The following is a 22,009-nucleotide window of genomic DNA, read 5'->3' as shown; positions in this document are numbered from 1 at the left end:
AAACCAGCAAATTGCACAATAATTCAGCAATCATTTGATACATGGTTAAGAACGTAAATAAATGTTTTAAGTTCTTATATGACCATCTCTTAAATAATATCTTAATGGAGCTTAAATAAATATTCACAGCCAAAACGGCCATTTGGGAGCTGTGTTTTCAAAGCTTAAATGCATGTATTTGAAAAGAAGTGTTCAAATGACTTGAATTGTACTGAACAACGTATTTGTAAACATATGTGTTGATTACCTTTTTTTTTTGTGTTGTTGATTGCGTCCCCGATATAATTAAATGTATTATTTAAGTATTTTCATTTCATTTGTTATTCCTTCTCCGTGAAACAATGCGAGAAAAACAACATGTTTCTTCACAAATTAAAAGTAACACAGGGCGAGTACACACACTTTGGTTTGAATACTTACTTTAAGTGCTTTGAAAATATGCCATTTTATGTTATACTTTTCACCTCAATGAAAATAAACTAATATCGGAGCAGAGTGATCCCTCTTCACGATTTTCTCCTCTCAGATGAGCTCCTGTGTTTGTTTTAGGGATGTCGGCCTGCCGGTACGTCACCGTGTTTATATGCAAGCTTACCATTTATGGTAGAGCTAAATCCCAGGATGTGGAATGTGCCGCTCCCAAAACTTGAATTCCTGCCAGAGGATCTCTGTTGAAAGTGGAGAGAAAAAGCCCTGACCGAATGAAACACGTCCTCTCTTGTGGGCTGTACTTGCACCTTTAACAGGCCTTAGGGCAGCCACTGCAGACTGTAGGGCTTTAAAGTGAAGCACTTAACAATGCATAAGATCAAGTCAAAAGAAAAGTATCTTTGTTATGGCAGTACAAACACAGCTGTCAACATCAACACACTAATGGGATGTTACCCATCTGACAAAAATAAAAATGCCATAAGTATTTATGTACTGACAATGCAGAAGGAATCCTAACATCTATTACAAGCTTATTTCGCCCTTGAACAAAAGAACATTACAGCTCCACCTTAAGCTCACATGAATGTGCGTCTGCTCATTACACAGCCACAGAGAATGTGTCTTTACATGCTCATACACTTTTATACTGCTGCATGACTTAACACCATAAGCATTTATATAAAATAACTTTAAATGTACCTCTACCTTGATATCATTCAGATCTTTCTGGAAATCAAAACAGGCAACACACCAAATGGTTTAAACGGTTTATTAAATATTGCATAATACCGAAGTCACAGCAGTGTATAGTTTATTTTAATATTGTCAATGTAACAGCACTGCAAAATGAAGCAAACAAACCAAACCTGTTGCAGGTTGTGCGTCTCAAACTAGTCCATTCTTATGATTATTAATCATTACGTTTAAAGCATTGTGTCACACTTTTAGGTACTTGCAAGTTCTTAGCAAAATGTTCTCCCATCACAGAGACTATAGGACTAATGGGGAAACCATGGTTACATTAAATATGTCATGAATACATTTCAGTGATACTCCCACAGGAATGAATGAAAATGAGGCACAATTTCGCATCTAACATAAGGCATTATGATCGTCACAAATGGCAGCGTAATGTTCATATGCGTCAAACTTCCTTTGCTCGGTAATGCTCCACTCTGTGCTTTAGCAAAAAAATCCTTCAGGTAAATAAACTGCTGCAAGTGACAGCAGTCCTTTTTTTATTTTACATATTTACAATCCTTTGTGTGCCATGCTGCCTAATAGTCTGCATTTTTACATATGTATGCATTGCGCCACATTCATATATTCATACATTCATACATCCTGTGAGGTTTTCTGGAGCACGAGACAATCTAGAGTGAGTTGTGTTGTGACTAAATGTATATCAATCCATCAGATAGTTTGTTTCTTTAACACATTCATGCTGGGCCGGAGTTACACAGGAACAAGAATGTTTAGCCAGCAGTGGAGGGAAATACATGCTTTGTGGTGGAACAAAATACCTGAATATGATATCAGTGCTATACAGGCAAACCCATAATGCAGCGTATTGTCTTGAGAAAACATTCCTTTGCTATTGTTGGCAAAATTGTCAGTGGTGACAGGAAGAACCTCCTTAATTTGTCTCAACAGCAAACACTGATTGCTGCTAAATTTTGTTAAATGACTGCACTTTGTCAATTGTTAAACTTCATGTATCACTTATGGTAGCCACAAACAGCTTCAAACCATGTTCCAATCAGGTCAATGTTTATCATTGCTGCACAGCTGTAGCCAAAACATAATAATAAACAAAACAAAGATATAGTAAACATACACTTTTAGATTTAGTGAGAGCTACTGTTTTATCTTTCAGAACTTCACATTACACTAAAAAGAAAGGCCTTCTGATAGTCTGGCACTGTTTGATTAGACATGTGTGGATTGGGGAAAATGATCCAACTTCAGTTCACTCAAAAATAAAAAATACATGTTATCTCCCTTAACTGTAATGCTATTCGTCATTTCAAATGTAGAGTTTGTGAGATGCGGAGTGTTGCAGATTTCGACCGTAAAGATGTCTGCCTTCTCCCTAAATAACGGAACTAGACGGCACTCTAGTGGTGCTCAAAGTGCCAGAAAAATAAAATAGAAAACATCCGACGGAATATCTCTTTACAGAAATCCTGTTTTGGCTACTCAAGATTATCCACAGTCCTTATTTGGAGCAGTTTCATGAAGGAACTACTTTCTTTCTACCAAACTACACCCAATAACCGTGTCGCCACGCAGAAGGAAGCTAGCCTGAAAAGTAAACATAATGGCATCTTCTTTGGCTAAGCTATAAAGTTAGCTAGCTTGGATGAGAGAATGAATCGTGAATCGTCCATTAATAGATGCAGGCGTAGTGATAATATAGAAAGAAAATAGTTCCTACATAAAACTACATGGTCTTTGGATTATCTTGAGTAACCGGGTCCAGCTTTTTGGAAAGATACCTTGCTTTTGAGTTTTTGGGCACTTTTAGCACCACAAGCGTGCCATCTCTCTCTCTCGATTATATTGGAGAGAAGGCAGACATCTTTACAGGTAATGTCTCCAACTCTAGCCCCAAAACCATCTCGATTGATACAGTAAAAAGCATTACAGGTAGGAGGAAAAACCTGCATTTTAGGATTTTGGGGTGAACTTTCCCTTTAAAATAACACTTAGCAATCACCATACAAAAAACTGCATCCCTCTGCAAGCCTGAGCAGGTCGTAACACGTGCTAAAACTGATTTTCAAGTGCTATTTGAGATTGATGAGCACAGTGCAGCGGTTGACGACAACAAGGAATTTGATGAAAAAAGGAGCAGAGAAAAACAATGGCTATCATTTTTCCATCTGTGCGTGTAGAAGGTCTATTCTGACATGTGGCGTGTGTTACGGGACGTGATGGTGCAGGAGATGTGGGAGCTCTGTTCTCGCAGGAAGACGGCTCTGATGCTCTGATAGCAGAACTCAAAGCCATCTTCCAACAGGGAGTTATTGAAGCTCAGAGAGCAGACAGTCAACCCTGTCATCACTGCTGTTTGCTTAAAGCTAACGGTGGCTAACATTCAGGCGATGGCTGATCGTGTTTCATGCTCCAATTTGATGGATTTATACAGTGCATGCTGACCTTATTATTTAAATCATTCCACTAACTGTATCCAAGTCATAACATATGAAAATATGTAGCCATATTTGGAAGGCCTCTTAAAGTTTTCTGTACACATTTACATAGCTAAAACTAACATACAATCTAGTCAGTAAGGGCGTGGTAAAATTTCAAAATGCTTAAAAAAAAATCACCTTTTTGGCTTTACTTAAAACATGATTTAGTTCTTTTTGTGATTAATCTACTATTATGTTGTTCGGTGGAATCTCCCTCAATGACCAAACAGGAAGTTAAGTGCTACCACGCCTGTCTGTAGTTGCGTTGGAGCAAAGCGTTTACCACCAGCTACCTTACAGGCTTCACCCATCAGCAAACACTTCTATTAAATGACAAATAAATAGATTCTGAAAATATAGGATATGCACATAGACGGGTTCTCTTCACTTTTATCAGACATGCAACACAGTCCTGTATTTGTGTTTGCTGTGGTTACTTTGAAAAAGAGAAGCTAAAATCCCACTTTTTAAAGTATTAATCGTAATATATAACAACCTTTAAATAGAAAATAAAGGCAATACTGAACTGGTATCTATAGCTTAAGGTTACACCGAGTTGTAATGATTGAGATGTTCTAAAAATACTGACTTCTTGATGATTCATGACATGTAACAGAAAGTAAAAGGTCATCAAACACAAGGCTGATTATTTAAACTTCAAGAGGACACTCATTTTAAAGGGGACCTATCATGCAAAATGCACTTTTGTACGTCTTTTATACATGAATATGTGTCCCCGGTGTGTCACCAAGTGTCAGAAAACACAACCCTCTCTCCTTTCCTCCATACCCAAATCTCTAAAAACAGGGCTGCAACGGAGCTGATACAGATTTGAATTTTTCTGATGTCAGAAAAGGGGTGCTCCGCCTATATGGGCAACTCTCCACCTATCAGGGGAATGAGAGACCGCTCGAAAGCGCTGGAGACACTGTAGTACATATGCCAGGCCTGTAAGTGGCGCTGTAGTCTGCCACAAAAGCAGAATCAGCCCTTGCAAAAACAGGGCTGGAAAAGAGCAAATAGAGCGAAATGAGGCATGGCTAAAATGCAGGATCTGTTTGGTATTTTTCACAGACATGTTTTATATGGGTATGGCCCTACAATATATGTTTCAAATATAGCATGATAGGTCCACTTTAAGTAATTTTCTCAGATCTAAAGTAACATTTCCTGTTGGACATGTATATAAAATTCATACATATATTGATCCAAACACTGTAGGTTTTCTTCTGGAAGCAGAGGCATGGTTTGTACTTAGCTAATCATAATAAACACCTCTGTTCCTGAAAGGTAGCTCATGACAAACAGCTCTAAACACACGTCCCATAAAATTACATTCTGAATCCTCCCAAGTTGCGTTCATGAAATAAGATCCACTCTTTAATCCATACTCTGCTCTGCTGCCGGCCTCCGGACTGACGTGCTACGTGAACACTCGTACTGTATATTAGATGGACAACATGAAAGCTATTATCTGTACAATAAAAGCTACTTTATGGTAGATTTTCACGGAGAAATTCCACATGTGGAGACGGATGATTTCTGTCAAGAAGTGTGTAAATTGTGCTCAAGGTGTACACCGTGCTGAGGTCTAGGCAGTGAGCGGCCTCTCTCTCCGCCCCTCTCCGTCTGACATACCTCAGGCCGAACCGATCACTTTCCCAGACAAAATGGATTCGCCCGGCTAAATGACTTTGCTAACCAACAGCCATGCGCGATAGTAATGACTTCCAAAGCTTCACAGGCCACCATGTGTTACAGCCGACATTTTTACAGTTTCACCTCCTTCACGTAATTCCCGGGGAAAGTCCCAAACAGTTTCGTCCTCTTTGAGGTACCTGGAGAGAAAAAGAAAGAGAAACATGGGTCAGGCAAAAGATAGTAAAGGGATCTTTTTCTCAGATTTAATAAAACGTTTAAACTGGTTATTATACAGTGTCAATTGAACACTGATGTCTGTCTATATGACCAACACAAGTTAACAAGATCATCAGCAAGAAGATTGGCTACTTTTATTCAGATATTCTAAATGCCTGTCACTGGGTCAGTTTATAGAGAGCAATACATTACCAGTGAAAGGGGCCCTATTATGCTAATGTTCAGCTTTAATTATTGTATTTTGTGCTTCTATTGTGACATGTCTCAATGCTTTAATGTGAAAAGCTCTTTATTTTTCTAATACGGCCTGTGTTGCAGCACCTTTTTTTCACCCTCTATGGAGATAAATCTGTAGGATTTTAGCCTTTGCAGACCCTTTACATGCATACAAACCTATTTAACACACCACAGGAAAGGGTAAACCCCAAAAGGTTAAATGAGTCCCCTTTAAAAGGAAGCAGGAGGAGATTTTTCATTAGGGATTCTTATTCTTGACATTATATATTTTGGTTATGGCTGTTACTGGGACAGTTCCGGCAGAGATAAAAAAAAAGGGGGACCATGAGAGAAAACAGATAGAGAAAATTGGGATTTGGAAGGATTCAGAACCATGTCTTTTTTCCACTAGACTGGTATGTAATATGTCTATTTGATTTATGAAATGAATTGCGAAATGTGGTTCTACATCAATATATACATTTAGTTGGTGACTTCAACAAAGAGAGCTAAAGCTTTAAAGCTTTCACCAGGTGAAGATCTTAACGACACATCCAGAGAAAACACTTCTGATTTTGAACACAGGGGGAGTCAAGATCAAAACTAAATAAAAGTTCCTTTGGTTGCTTTAGGCATATCTCAAATTAAGTGCAAAGCCTTACGTACATTGCACTTAATCCTGTGCTGTCATTCTCTAGAAACCCTATATGGAAGGATGTGACATGGTGAAAACGACTCTACTTCTGCCCTGAGCATGCACACGTGTACAGTCCTTTGCTGTCATTCAGCAGAAACCCTATACAGATTAATGTGACACAGCGAGTGTAACTGCGTCTCTGAGGAATGTTTCCCGAGGGCCCAGGCACATACCAACAAACCAACCGTCATCGCACTTCTCCATGACGCTGACGAGATCTCCCTCATGCAGCTCCAGCTCGTCTTCATTCTGAGGAACGTAACTGTACAGGGCCTGGAAACTGGAGCAGGATGCAAGGAAACATGTTGCAAAAATGACAAATCATAAAATGTAAAAACTGAAATTAAATAACAAAAATAAATATGTTGTGTAAGTGAAATACAGATGTACTCACATTCCACAGCTCAGACGGTTGGGCTCCGGGCTGCTGCTGTGGGACAGGGGTTGCTGGGAAATGATGAGAGATTGTTTACTGGGGTGGGGGTGCAGTCGATTGACAGAGTCATGAGGGTGGTGGGACAGGTTGCTGCAATACCTCACCGAGGTCTCAGCTATATTCAAGATCTCATTACACACTGCCTCCTAGTAGGTGAAGTCGTCAGAGAAAGACAGACAGCGGCCCCAAAGGAGTCCAGTTAGGAGGCCCCCGAGGTGGGGGAGGTGAGGAGTTAGAGGGGGGGAGGGATGGGGGCGAAGGGCGAGACAGGAAGGTAGGCCCAGTAAGTAGCAAGGCAGAAAAGGAAGTGATCCGTTAAAAGCCGGGAGAGAAAGGAGAGGAGACGTTGGTGGAGCCCAGGAGGAGAGGCATGAAAAGAGCATGTAGACAGGAAACATGAAATATTAGTTCACTTTTTTACAGGATACCATTCATTATGAACATGCAGTGTTAGGAGGAAGATGATAGGTACAGCTTACAGGAAATAGCTTGGGTAAATATACTCATGGAAACTTTGTCTGTCGATTCAATATGAAGCTCAAATGAATAGCCAGTTAGATGAGCTTAGCATAAAGACTGAAAACTGGTGTACTGTAACGATTTGCAGTTTAACAGGGAGTTGTGTGTATGGTGAGTGCCAATGTTGCAAACTAAGCAACTTATAAGACCCTTCTAGGGTCTTTCATGTTTAGGTGTGTAGCAGTTAACCTCCAAATCCAATGCTTTTTGTAAAAGATAAACAAACAGAAAACCAATGAACATGTTATGATCATTTCAAAACTATAGTGGCACTGATAGTTGAATTCTATAAAATATGGACAAAAGCAAGGTTAGCTGTTTCCCTGTTTTCAGTTATGCTAAGCTAACCACTACTTCCAGCTTTGTACTGAAATACAAAATGAAGACGACATAATGAAAGTTAAGGATGATATGAGTTATATGAAAGGTGATGGGTTAAATGGTTATTATACAGATTATGAAGTCATTTAACAAACTACTTAATATTTAATAAGAAAACTCTGCTCCGCCTTACCGCTAACGAGTTGACATTGTTGTTGTCTTGGATGTCAAACAGCATCACAGGGCTTCTGGAGCTGCGTCCATGATGTTCAGCCTCATTCCTCACAAACTGCAACACAAAATAAGTCAAATCAGCAAGGACATTACAAAATAAAAGGTTTTCTCTAAAGCTCCGCACCATGTATCCACCTGCTGTAAACTTCCAACACAGTCTCACAGCATTTCGTGTTATAGTCATGAAATTAATCTATTGATTCGTGTTCACCAACACGATTTCTCCATTTTTTTCGTGTCATACAGAACGATATTAAAAGAAATGTAAATAATAACAATAAGAAGGAAAAACAGATTTAAAAAAATCTAGATGTCAGTATTCTGAGGCTCTGAGCCATTTATTTTCCTCACGGACGGCAAAAAAACTCCGACATTATACAATTTAAAATAAAAGGGTTAGGCTTAGGGAAAGATATTGAGTAAGACATTTTTTTTAACGAACCACACAGCTTCTGGTCTTCCAAGACCCGACTGGACAAAAAGACGTGGTGTAGGCACGAAACATATTACCAATAGAAATACATTGCTTTTAAAATCGTTCCGTGTAACACGAAAAAAAAGGGGGAAATCGTGTTGTTGAACACGAATCAATAGATTAGATTAATTTCGTGACTATAACACGAAATGCCGTGAGACTGGGTTGAAACTTCATCATACTTGAGGTTACAGACAGGTTGCATTACCCTGTAGGTGAACATTTCAACCTCGCAGCAGCTTTTGAAACACAAGCTAACATGTGAAACCTATAAATACTAACTAATAAATATGTCACTGTCCTAAATAAACTTCCAAACTCCAATGGCATCACACCTCTTCAAGGCACAACAACAACATGCAACCAAAGACTGGATTTTATGAAGAGGAAGACACTTGAGCTCTCAAATAAATCCTTTTAATGCCAGAAAAAGGGCTCCTATTCCTCTTATAGCTAAGAAACCTAAAACGTACAGAATATAAACACTGAAAGAAACTGTAAAACACTTGCATGTTAGTAGCGAACACTCCATAACAACAACATGCAGACTTGCAGCTTTAAGCCGTGTGCTTATTCTGTCTCCATATTCATCCTAAAATCAACTTCTGGTTACATCTAAGAGTTAGTCCAATTTCCACACACAGATATCAGCTTCAGTACTTCATCAAACATCTTATTAGAGAATTACACTGTGGCCAAAGCCCATGATGCAACACTGCACACCATGCGGAAGATACCTCTGCAGGGCTATTTCGCCTGCTGCCCGGGGCTGCGTGGCCCCTGTCCCCCTCTGTGCCTTCCCCCTCTGTCAACTCCTTCTCCCCCCTCAACCAGCCCTCCAGCACCGGCCCTCCGCAGGGGCTCATGCTGGGACGGAATCGAAGAAAGTCCTCCCCCTGAGGCGGGGTGAACGTGAGGAAGGGAGTGGTGGAGTTGGGTCTGGGCGGGTAAGGCGGGGGGAGAGGGGAGGCGGATGGGGAGGCCATGGGTGAGATACCGTATGGGCTGCCGCTGATGAGGGGCACAGGGCTGGCGGAGTAGGGCGGGGGCAGGTACTCGCCGCAGCGATATGACACGGTGGGCAGCGGCGGCAGGGGAGGGGTGGGTGCGGCGGGGGGGCTCCCGCCTCCCACAGTCAGGGAGATCCACTCAGAGGAGATAGCGTGGACCTCGGGGGACACGGAGCGGCGGGGGGAGCGAGGGAGGGGCAGGGGGGAGGTGGTCAGACGATTACGGTACAGCTTATAAGAGCAACGTTGGAGGAGATGGAAACGAAGAGGGGATGAGAGGAAGAAAAGGAAACGGAAGGTGAACAAATATTTAAATTAAAAGGGGGGGGTCATGGTGAACATAGAAGAGAATTCACAGATTCACAGATTTGATTCCCACTCTTAATGTACCCGTAGGGTTCCTTACTTGAGGGGAAGCATTCAGGCTGCGCTGTGGCGACTGGCTGACAGGAGGGTCCAGGTAGTCCACGCCATTTTTGATGCGGGGTCGTTTGTTCACTTCTACGTATGTGACGGGGAAGATGCCTTGGCGATTGGTGCCGGCGATTTTCCCTTCATACCAGTTTTCATCAACTCTGCGAATCAGCGTGATCCTCTCCCCCTGCAGACGCATATTTGTTGGTTGAGAAACATGAGTAACAAAGGATAAAAGCAACTAGATGTATACAAAAATTAAGAGTTCCTTAAATGTGTTTCTGATTGCTCTTCTTCCCCCCTCCATACCTTTCTGAAAGACATTTCCACCACCGTGTCCCCGTTGAAGTTGAAGCGTGCGAGAGCCTCTCCGTATTCCAGTACCTGCACTTGGGCACTTTTCTTTGGCTGGGCCTTCTCTGTGGGGGGAAGGAGCTGAAGAAAGCAAGAAATAACGCAAGTGATTACTGAGTAAGAAAATCAGAAGAGAACACATTGTGCAGTAGAGTGATTATGCAAGACATCTCCAACACTGCAATCGGGTAATACAAATGATATGTATGGTGAAATAAATGTTAATGATGAACTGAGAGAAACACTATTTAAAAAATGTAGTTGCTCTTCTTACATACCTCTACGTAACTCTGAGGGAAAATGCCAACTCTTCCGTGGTGTTCCCCTTCATACCAGTTTTGATCCACCTGTCGAATAATGAAGATGATGTCTCCCTTCTGAAACGGTAACTCCCTAGAAATGTTCCAAAGAGATTAGTTGTAATGAAAAAAGGACCATACAGTTTTACGTAAAAATGAAGCAGTCCCGGCGTCGTATTTGCACTTTGATGCTACTTAGATACTAAGGCAAATCTAATACATATATACCTCAAACACATGTGTTATATAGAACATCTTTGATGGCCCACATATAAACCAATTGCTATTCAACAGAGACATCACGCAAGCAAGTTTGTGTGCATTGCACTCTGAGTTCTTCTGAGTTTGGTGATTATGATTCTACTATTCTGAACAGTGATTTCCTGCGATTGTATGATCTGGCATAGTTTTGTCAGATGTAACCCCGCCTAGAAGATACACTTTTAATACAAGACAATCATTATTTCAGCAAGGTCTGCACAATTGTAAAATCTACTAAATATGCTCATATAATAGCAGCATCTTAAATACCTTTAGCCGTCATGCAATGACACTCAACATCTCTGCAACAAAAACATTTTTGGTGAGACTCTTAAAAGATGACTCACTTTAGAGTTTCTGCTCTGAAGTCGAAGCGAGCCATAGCTGGAGTTCTCTGAAAAGATATATAATAAAAATGATTCACTCACTTAAAATGTACAACATCATACCTGTAGATTCTATTGTTAAAATCGTAAAGTCAGTTTAAAGACTGAACCCTATTATTCCATTACACCTTTGTCCCTTTTTGGTAACTATACTATGATGTTTGTGTATTGGGAAAATATTTTCAAGGAATGTGTTGTGAGCTGTAAATCTGCCTGAGTTGTCCTTCCTGTGCCCCGTGAGAACATTACTATTCTCACGGGGCACAGGAATGAGGTGCTTGTGACTGACTGGGTTACTTGTCCTCTGGAGCATGTCCAGTAAGAAACTACCGGGGGTTGTTTACTGTGAGACCGGTCTGCCAAGGGAGCAGGCACACCTCAGTAAACACAACAAGGTTGCAACTGATACCAGTGACATGGAAATAGAAAAATAGAGTAGAGAGTACTTTTTGTGTGCAAAAGGCAGACATTTGCAGACATTTGTCTTTTTATCTCCCAAACGGTACATTCAAGCTGCAGTTTGTAACTTTAATAAAGCTTTTTGGTCATATACTGTATGACCAAAACTGTCCCTACATTCTGACTATGCTGAGGCAAATCATCTATGTACTAAAAACAAAATACACACATTTCTGTGTGGATGTCTTGCTATACACTCATTTATTTATTGTCTAGTTTTCTATATTTGAAGACGGGGATATTGAAGTGTTCATGAAATGGACTTTACTGTCTCATGTTGAAGCTGTATTTGATTTTTTTGAAAATATTGGGGACAATGTAAAACACAATCTCAATGGTGAGGACTAAATCAAGGTTTTAAAAAAAAAAGAAACAGCTAAGATATGTATCTGGTAAACAGTGTGTAGTCTGGATATTTAGTGATAAGTTCACCAACTCATATTTTGATTTCCATCACTGCTCTCCTCCCTGTGAGTTTTTGACCCAGAAGAGAAAGCCATCTGTGTCTGTAGGAACCCCTCTGTCAACCCCCCACACCCTGACTCACACGCAAACTGACCAAGCATCTGCTGCTTTTTTCCTGCTTACACAAGGATAAGAGATGGCCCTGTATTGTACCTCTACGCCTGATTTCCTCTTCTCCGTGTTATCTGTGATGTTGAGCAGGTCTCCGAAGCGCTCGTTGGTGATGAACTGGTGGTGCGTGGGGACATTGCCTGTGTGTCGCCTTGACGCCGTGTCGGCCTCTTCCTGTTCCCGCTTCAGCCGCCGCTGCTCCTCCAAGATTTTCTGTCAGGAAACCAGACGGAAGTGTTTGTTCCCTGCAGATATGGGTCTCCTCTGCTCTTTTATTCATTAGACACACTCTTTGTTATGTATAATAAATTATTTCCTCATTCATAACACAGCTCTTTTGAATAAAGCATTGTCAGTGGGGTGTTATTTAGGAAAGTTTGGCTTGAGTTTCAAAAAGTTTACCTCTTTGTCCCCATGACGCCTCCGCATTACTTCATCCTGGCTCTCCCCGAGAACTGGGGAAGAGTCTGAAACAGAGACAGAAAGAAGATTACGCTGTGAAGATTTTTACTCTATAGGCAAAAACATCAACAAAAACAAATGTTTTCAAATAGAAGATGATGATATTGCAGTCAACTCCTTAACTCAGATGAAAAAAACAATACAACTATGCATGCCTTGAATGAACACCATAATCTCAAAAGAAAAGCACACACACACACATCCAACAAGCCAAATGTATTCCTGCATGCACGTAGTAATGAACACAGAATGATCCGATGTGTGTTCATGGAAAAATAAAATGCAGGAAAGGAAAATATGAGACCTACTGTGTCTAGGCCAAAGGAAAAACATGACATTACTGATCAACCAACCATCAGTTAGTTTACTGAAGTTTAGCTAGATATCTCCATGACTTAATTTGTCCCCCACACAACCAAAGATGTTTCATCCTGTTCCCTAAATAGTAACTATCAATGGCTCAGGTTTGTGTCTGATGCGAAAAGATATCCAATCAGGGAACATCCTGTCAGGCTAAAAAGAAACCTTTCATGGTGAAAGAATGAAAGATGGCAGATGTAAGTTGTTCCCAAAACAGAAAAATAAAAACAGATACATACATGGTGAGACATCAATTTGAGAGAGCGTATGCAATGTTATATAGAAATATCACGCTTAAACATTACAGAGGAATGCTCGGAGTTTAAGGCAAAGCTTTTACAATTTGATGTAATGAACAAATGACTCATTGTAGATGTTAAAGAAGGCAAAAAACACTTCCCATCTACTTTTATCTCACACCGTAATGATGCAATAAAACAGATTTGCAATAAAACACAATTGCTCTGTGTCGATGTAATGCTTACGCAGGCACTAGCACTCTTGCATACAACTCAAATCTGATGTCACCAGGAGATATATACATTACCAAAAGCTGCCTGAACCTCCTACAGTCACTGAGGGGTTTTGATGCGTTTGTGGGGACCGTACTCATTCAAGTGAAAGATGGGAGAGCACCAAACAGCACACTGACACAATGAGATGGAGAGGCTTTCTTGTCACTTTGTAAACACAGCACACAGACTACAGATGGAGGGGGGGGGGGGGGGGCAGGCGGCGTCACTTTGTGGAGAAAAAAGGGACACAAGGTGAAGAGAGAGTCGAGATGAATGAGAGATCACAAAAAGGGGGGGGAAAGAGTGGTGAAGGGATGGAGATAGCAACCTCTGCGGTGAGCGGCCGGCGGCTGCAGGAGGTTCCCGTTGGCGTCCAAGCCCTGCCCGTTACTCAGATGGTCCGTGGGGCTCCCCTCCCCGTTCCCCAGCCTCTCCAGGACCTCCAGGGAGGAGAGGCGCTGGGGGATTAGGGGCCTGGGCTCGGGGGAAAAAGCGCTGGGCCTCTGGGTGCTCGTTGTCACCTTGGTGGCTAACAGGGTCCTACGACTTTGGTGGGATTGCAGGTTCTTCCGTAACCTGAAAGGAGCGGGGCCCATGAGCAGGAGGTTCCCGGGCAGCGTGGTCTTCTTCTCCACAGGGGGCGGCCTCTCCTGTTGGCTGGTGGCCTGCTGCCTCTCGTGCCTGAGGATGGTGGTGAAGCGGGTGTAGGAGGCGGGGCAAGAGCCTTTGCATTTGCTGGGTTTGAGGAGTTGATTGTTGAGGTGGTGTAGCAAATGGTGGTGGTGGAGATGGTTGTGTTGCGGAGATGCTGGAAGCTGCATGGAGGGACTCTTTGATACATGTTGGTGGATCAGTTCTGGGGCTTTACTGAGGATCTGCTCGACCTCCTCCTCAGTGTTACAGGGTGAATCACTCCTGACATGTCCTTCCTGTGAGGAGGCGCTCACATCGCCCGGTGACACGGTCTCCTCCTCACATCTCTTGCCCTCTGCCTCCACTGGGGTGCAGCGGTCCATCTGGGTGGCGTTAGTTACCAAAAGGGACTCCGCTGACACTGCAGAGGCCATGAAGAGCTGGGCGGTGCTGTGGTCGGGGCTGTGGCCGGAGTTCAGGGTGGGCATGGAGGAGGAGCGGCTGGGCGCGGAGCTGGACCGCTGGATGATCATTTCAAACTCGCTGACCCGTGACGACACTGCCTCCCGTGGAATGTCACCCCCGTCATCCGCCTCAGACCTTTCACCCCCCTCGGCTTTTGACTTCTCGAAAAGAGAGGCCAGGTTGCGGACGCTGCCGTTGGGGCTGCAGCCGGCCGAGCTGGGCCGCTGGATGTGGTGCATGCTCTTGTACAGGCTGGAGAACTCTGAAGCGCCCCTCCTGATTGTGGGGGAAACATTCCTGAAGCGGTCCCCGCACTCTGAGCTGGAGTCTGCATAATGCTCGCTCTCCCTTTCCTCTGCTCCGGAACAGTCTGTGTCACAGGGCCCCGTGTACAGCTCCTCACAGCTGTGGGCCTTTGGGTGCCGGACAGCTTTAGTCCTGCTCTCCTGACTGTCACCACTGGGCGGCAGCAGCTTGGGCTTGAATTTAGAGGGCAGGATTTGGGGTATGCAGGCTTTGGCAGCAGAAAGAGGCTTCATACTCTTACACTGGCTACCTATTGCATTACTGGCAAGAACCGATCGACTATTTACAGAGGAGCAGGGTGAAATTATATAGCCATTCCCACCTTTATAATCCACTGGCAAGCATGCAGGACAACAGAATAAACAACATATTAGATTACAATGGTCACAGGATCACACACACTAGAACATAGTCAGCCACATTTGTAAAGTAAAGTCTGAGTTAAATTAAAAGTAGATGAGAAGAGAAAGCACACTTGATGCTTTGTGCATCAAGTTATAGATGTTAGACAGCGTGGTGCTGCAGTGAAGAATTATGCTTTGTAAAAATGAAACATGGGGAAATGTAGTGTCTAACACATTCTTGCAATATCAATATCACTGTTAACAGAAATATAACAGTGGAACATAAAGTATTAAAACAGCAATATGCCATGAAATGTTATGTGATGTTGGAGGTCGTATAGGAACACGGACTGCGGTATCAGTACACTTAACAAGAAAATAAATACAATCATTTCAATCTTTTCTGCGTCTTATTCATATTTTTTCCACAACATGACACCTGACTGTCCCTCTTTAACATCCTACATATATTCTTTTTCTACTTTTAGAAATAAGACAGGCGGCTGCAGTGATAAATGCCCTGTAGCGCCCCTGTTAATACACTGCTCCCCTACACGGTCGTAAATTAAAAATGTATCCTGAGTCAACCTGCCCAGTAAAATATGACTGTCAAACCAAAATACTACCCTCAGTTCCTATATGCAGTCTATGATCAGTTCCTCCCGATTGTACACTCGTGACAGCACCACAGATGGAACCTGGAAGTGACACAACACTTTCACATGCTGTGAGACACTTCTGACCCATCTGTCATATCTACCGGAAAAAACACACACTGAGGAAGTAAACTAGATATACTACGGCACTGCAAGTAGGGAGTCTGATAAGCCCTTGAGGAAGCTCAGTTCTTCAAAGGACAAAGAATAAAACAGATATTTTCTTAATTCAGGAGCACAAGACAGAAACACATGATGAAGAGTTCGGTTTCTAGCACTTTGGGCAGAATGCTAATAAAGGAGCGTGCTAGTCAGTTGACTGTGCCCAGTGCACTGAATATTCCTACTTTAACTGGTTTAAAGCAACTGTCTTTATACATCTTTTTTTGTGGAAATTTGCAAAACTTTTTCTCAGAGTGGACCGTTTTTAAAGTGACATCTGCTGCGTGTCTTCCTAGACGTAATGTAATGAGTCACACTGTCCCTTCCTTTATCTACCTTACACCTCTCCTCCCCCAGCGTTTCTCTCCCCGGCCATGTGCGCAGGCATTCCAGCCCCTGACCTCACTCTGACAGCTGACTTCCTCATGCCTTCCCACCCTCTTTGTCCCTCCTGTTTATCTCACCCCTGTCTGTTTATCTCACCCGACCCTCCTCATCCATCCCCTCTCTGGCCCTCCGCTCCCTGGCGCTGGAACGCTCTGGAGTCTTGCCCTAAGCCTGCCTAGCGACTGGCGGGTCACAACTGGAGCAAGAGGTGAGGGTGGGAGGGGGGTGGTGGGGGAAACTCTCCAAGGTTAGCTTCCATCGACTTAGCAGGACAACCTCACTCCCTCAGTGAGTTTTCCAAAGCAGATGGTCGGTACTTGTTTGATGGAAACCAATAATAAATCAAAAGAAGCTGCAGGGGCGAATGAATGCTTCGATGCTGTGAGGTCTGGGAGCAAAAGAAAAATGTGTGGATTCCAATGGAAAGGTAAACGGAAACACATGTATCCCTGTCTGAGCGGCTCGACGTGTCCGCTGCTAATTGGTTCTGACTCAGCAGGAAAGACCTTTAATGGCCCGCTGTCCGGTCTAGCTTCCACATCCATAAACATACACACACCTGTTCACTGGCACATGTACGAAGTGGCTCTTGTCTTACCTTTAGAGGAGGAGGAGCTGGCTTGGCGCTTGTTTAGGGCCCGTAGACCTTGTAAGGGGATGTCGCCGCCCTCCAGGACACTCTTGTAAACATGGCGTTCGCATTCTGGAGCGCCGGGCTCACTCGAGGATGATCCTCCGTCCTTCTCCACCTCACTGTGTCCAGACTTGCTTGAGGAGCTAGACAGCGGTGAGAGGAACGCAGACAGCTAGTTAAACACAGTCAAATTCATTCAAAGGAGTTCAGTTACATGTGTTTTATGATAACCAGAGGCACACAAATTGGGTAACGAGCTCTCATATGGTTCTTGTTTAGCATATCTTGAGGTAATTCCGGGCTTAGCAGACTTGTGGGAGACAGAATAATCAGAAACAGAAAAACTTGAGCAAGAAAAGTGCAGAATTGGGAGGCTGTTGAGAGAAGGCATTAGCTACCACACATATCTTGGCATTCCAGGGAGGCCAAAGGGACACATTTCTAAAAATATTCTCTGAACATTCCCACATGGTGCATCAGCTCCTGCCATGCACCTGTACAACTGTCAGGTTTACTCTCTTTCACATGCCGCTCACATGTTGCTCACGCTGCTCCTTTTGTTCGTGCAGACAAACACGGCCGTTAAACTGACCGACTCAGGTATCATCTAAAAAAACAACACATTTTCACTTGCGTCAGGAAATGTATTTTCCAAATGTTTTTTACATCTGCAGTTTTTCCAAGTCTGCACAAATGTATGGATACATTACTCGCCTTGTTCACGACCTCGACACAAAAAGCTCTTTAATAGCTGTGTGAGCGCACGGCTGACTGCGGAGAGCCGTTAAAATCCTGTTGGTTCTAGGTCACTTTTAAGAATTCACATAAATGCTAGACAGGAAGTCAGCAGGACAGGAGCCATGCGAGGTGTAAGGACAATCTCTTGGGAAGGTTCAGGTTAAATCGACAGTATGCCGCCTGAATGCTATAATGAACTGTAATGTTTATCTGGAATGATGAGGAGCTCATTTAAATGCCAATGGCTGAGCATATCACCACAGCTTTTATTGTGAGGCCATACAAACAATTTGCGATCACTAAGCAACGCCTGAAAACACACATTTTTACTTAATTCATTCATCTACTGTCACTACACTGACACATATGGTTTTGCATTTTACAATTTTGATTATATATAAACAAGAATGTTCTCTGATTTCAAACAAACCCCAGAGAAGAAAAAAACGCATCCTGCCATAAACATATATGTGCCTTTGAAGGAAGTTAGTTTATGACTTGAGGTTTCCTTTGAGAAGTTTGGTTGAGTGAACTTCCACCAGGAGCCTCTTCCTTCCCAAATTACCAACAAATCAATGGATTTAAAAAAGTGGGATTCTTTTCTCAAACACTCGGCCGCGATGACATAATGATTGTAGCAGATGGAAAGTCCTGAGCAGAAATGGAGGCAGGAAGTTTATGTTCCCTGAGCTGTAGCGGAGACGCTCAGTCCTAAATTCCTTACATTTTATTACGCATTCAAAAATAGAAGATGTCAATCTCATCGGACAAAAACAAGAAAGATCAAGGGCTTGCTAAGCTTTGTTTTAGAAGCAGCCAGCATCCTCTTTCATAATCCAGTTGCCGCTCACCGTTCACACACACACACACACACACACACACACACACACACACACACACCACACACACACACACACACACACACACACACACACACACACACACACACACACACACACACACACACACACACACACACACACACACGCACACACACACACAGAAGAAGATAACGGTTTTTAAGTTATACAGCAGCTGAGCGAGTTCCCTCTATCCCAGTGACATCCAGGTTGCTGTCTTTAAATACCTCTCCACATAGCATGCATGCCTCCAACCTACAACTACCCTGCCCCCTTAAAAACACCATGAAATAGAGACAGAGGACACACTGTTCTGAGAGCTTTCTGCCTTATTAACAGGATCTCCTCAGGAAGCAGGAGTCCCCCCGCTGAGGGTGGGCGAGCTCTCCAGGGTGGAGAAATCTCTTGCTGACATTTATCCCCATAACATTCCCTAAATGATCATCAGCATGCAGGAAGTAGGAAGCCAGATTCAAAGTATTGGATTAAAAAGGAGGCATGGACTTACTAGTGCTGCAGGTCGGAGGCTGTTTCCAGGGGGCTGAAAGAGGGGGCACTCTGCAACAAACCAAACAAAGAAGTCATTGATAGATCCACAGGAAGGTCTCCTCCAGCTAGAACAGAGGCAGGCGCATTAGCTATGGTCAGATTCTCTCTTCTTTTCCTCTGCGCCGCTCACTCTCTGCTCTGGGTTTATGTCTCGAGCAGCCGGGGTTCTTAGCTTCTCTGGACTGGCTTGGCATGGAGGAGTAAAGCGTGTGTTTTGGCCTGCATGCAAGTTGGAGAAAACAAGCGGCAGTGAGGAGAGTGAAAGGGGGGGGGGGGGAGTGGGCGTGCAATCGGTCAGGGGGCGCCCATGCGGGGAGGGGGCTGTCACAGGCTCAGCCAATGGGCTGCTGTCTCGCAGTGAAGCCGTCTCTTTTGTCTGGTATTGAGTCACACATTACCAGTGGACCAGACCGGGGGACAATTAACCAGCTGGTGGTGTAAGCAGGCCGAATTACACACACACACACACACACACACACACACACACACACACACACACACACACAACACACACACACACCACACACACACACACACACACACACACACACACACACACACACACACACACACACACACACACACACACACACACACACACACACACACACACACACACACACACACACACACACACACACACACACACACACACACACACACACACACACACACACACACACACACACACACACACACACACACATTGTAGAAACAGATCATAACAATGTTATAAAGACAAAGAGCACAAACACATTATACAAAAGGAAATAAGCTGCAAGCACGAAGTGAGTGAATAATGTTTGAATGGACACAAAAGTAAAAGTAGTGCGTGTTTCCAAGCAGATATTATCCTCAAAACACTGGCGTGGTCTCTCAGCGTGTTAGCACCCACTAGCATTTTGAATGGTTTAGTGCAAACTAATTTTAGCCCACTGTTTCTGTTGCTTTCCTCTTTTCAGACGTCACAGCAGGTAAAAATAACAGACGTGACACGGGCACTATGAATAAGAGCGCAAGTGTTGTTTGCAAATACGATTGCACAATCCCCATCCCAGCCAGCCTGGCCCTGCTGTTAATACCACATCCACTTCCCCACGGCGCGGCCAAGGCTCCACTTCCACGCACCGATGTCCAGACAAGGAGCATTCTCCACAGCCACAACATGCCTCTGCACTTAGTTGCCAGGGCAGGATGATCATTTATAACCTTTCAGAATAAATGCCGATCTTTACAAGAGCAGAACATCAGGCTGCCAGGTCTATAGTCTCATCTATTTATAAAGCCAAATGTTCCATGTCGGCTCGGGGGAACACGCCAGTGTCATTGAATAATCTGCAGCTCTTCCTCCTCTTGTATCCCCCCTCTTCAACTGATATCAGGGGGAGAGGATAGTGTCCTCTTGCATCCCCCTGGGTAATTGGGCTTAAACACACACAGCATCAGTGGAAAGTAAACAGGAAACAAGCATGGAAGGCTCTGGAGTAAAGGAATCTTAATCTGGTTATTTACAAGATGCCTGATTAGTGTCACATAATGAACTTTTTCTTTATATAAAACAGTTTGAAACGAATCCTACTATGATGTCCTTTAACATCCCATAGCTGTGAGACATTTTTTAGGAAGTTTATGACATAAAAGGAGGACATAGAATAAAGAGATATGCCAAAACTGTTATCAGATAAAGACACACATAAAGGATGGACCTCTCTTAAAGCGGTGACATATCGAAGCTGTCAATGGACAAGAGCGCAGGCCTCGGTGAGTCAGTGGAACACCGATGACAACGTTTCTGCAGAATTTCCTGTGCATGTTTCCTAACAGGTGTCTACTCAGAGCCGCTTTCATATTCAAAATAGCGATCATGAGTAGGTCATGGTAACATGAATCTCATTCTTTCCAGACAACACCGCATTTGTGTTGATATGTACTCATGAAAACAAACAGCTCCCCCAGTGTGAAGGGCCTGTTATAGCCGTGAGCGCCCCTCCCCTCATCTCCGCTAAATGCTTAAAGGTAACAGGCTAAGTGTGCAGCAGAGGTTAAATATGAAAGCACAATGAGCTGGCGGGCTTACAGAGTTGCCTCCTTTAGAATATGTCAGGTGGCGGTGGATGGTGTGTGTAACTCAGCGCTGAGACAGTGTGGCAGCAGCCCCCCGCGTCAGCATATGCCCGACAGATGGAGTCACTCTGTCGGGTGCAGGGGGCTGAAATGCTCTTCCTGACCGGAGCTATGCGTGGAATTCCAGCTAGCCATGTATATCGATGAGCCTGTATTTGACCGTAACTGTCACCAAGTGTGTTTTCGGACTTAACACAGAACTTGTTAATATTAATCAAGAGGACCATTACTGTGATTAATACACACAGGTGTCAGTCTCACTCAGTGGCTATTAGGTGACTGGGAGTGGCCGCTGCTGGACGAGGAATGATGATTTGACAGGAGGGGGATAAAGAAGAAAATAGTGCAGTCTTGTTGGATTATCTACTGTGTAATTTACACTAAGCTTGCTCTTTAGAGGCATTTAGTTGACAACTGCCTAATTAGCAGTGGGAAACCACGAGAACATGTTCTAAAGAAGGAACTGTGAATACTGTCAATATGCTTAATTAGTAGAAGTTAATAATAAGTTAATAATCTTTTTTTATTTTAATTATACGTTTAGTTGAAGTTACAGTGACAACAAATATGCTGTCTCATTTGTTAGTGGTGAGATAATATACCAAAACATTTCAACTTAAAGGAGTTTACATACATTTTAATCAGTTTTT

At 43.3% G+C, this 22,009-nt stretch overlaps 1 protein-coding gene across 7 annotated transcripts in view; it reads right to left on the bottom strand.

Moving 5' to 3' along the window:
- Window positions 1–1,186: 1,186 nt before the first annotated feature.
- LOC117552280 (sorbin and SH3 domain-containing protein 1) overlaps window positions 1,187–22,009 on the bottom strand; it is a 47,621-nt gene continuing 26,798 nt past the window's right edge. For 3 of the 7 annotated variants that reach the window (XM_034225651.1, XM_034225664.1, XM_034225658.1), the window contains 14 exons: window positions 19,195–19,244; window positions 17,053–17,231; window positions 13,830–15,239; window positions 12,567–12,631; window positions 12,207–12,377; window positions 11,091–11,137; window positions 10,462–10,576; window positions 10,139–10,264; window positions 9,822–10,016; window positions 9,143–9,646; window positions 7,890–7,985; window positions 6,815–6,867; window positions 6,594–6,700; window positions 1,187–5,467 (listed from right to left, as the gene is read on the bottom strand). In XM_034225651.1, coding sequence (XP_034081542.1) covers window positions 5,400–5,467; window positions 6,594–6,700; window positions 6,815–6,867; window positions 7,890–7,985; window positions 9,143–9,646; window positions 9,822–10,016; window positions 10,139–10,264; window positions 10,462–10,576; window positions 11,091–11,137; window positions 12,207–12,377; window positions 12,567–12,631; window positions 13,830–15,239; window positions 17,053–17,231; window positions 19,195–19,244 — 3,186 coding nt within the window. In that variant the 3' untranslated portion in view covers window positions 1,187–5,399. Of the gene's footprint in view, window positions 5,468–6,593; window positions 6,701–6,814; window positions 7,003–7,889; window positions 7,986–9,142; window positions 9,647–9,821; window positions 10,017–10,138; window positions 10,265–10,461; window positions 10,577–11,090; window positions 11,138–12,206; window positions 12,378–12,566; window positions 12,632–13,829; window positions 15,240–17,052; window positions 17,232–19,194; window positions 19,245–22,009 lie in introns of all 7 variants that reach the window. The other 4 variants (XM_034225636.1, XM_034225643.1, XM_034225671.1 and 1 more) reach the window with 3 other exon arrangements.

The sequence above is a fragment of the Gymnodraco acuticeps genome, unplaced genomic scaffold, assembly GCF_902827175.1.
Source record: "Gymnodraco acuticeps unplaced genomic scaffold, fGymAcu1.1, whole genome shotgun sequence".
Classification (NCBI taxonomy): Eukaryota; Metazoa; Chordata; class Actinopteri; order Perciformes; family Bathydraconidae; genus Gymnodraco; species Gymnodraco acuticeps.
This window is presented reverse-complemented; position numbering and strand designations above follow the sequence as displayed.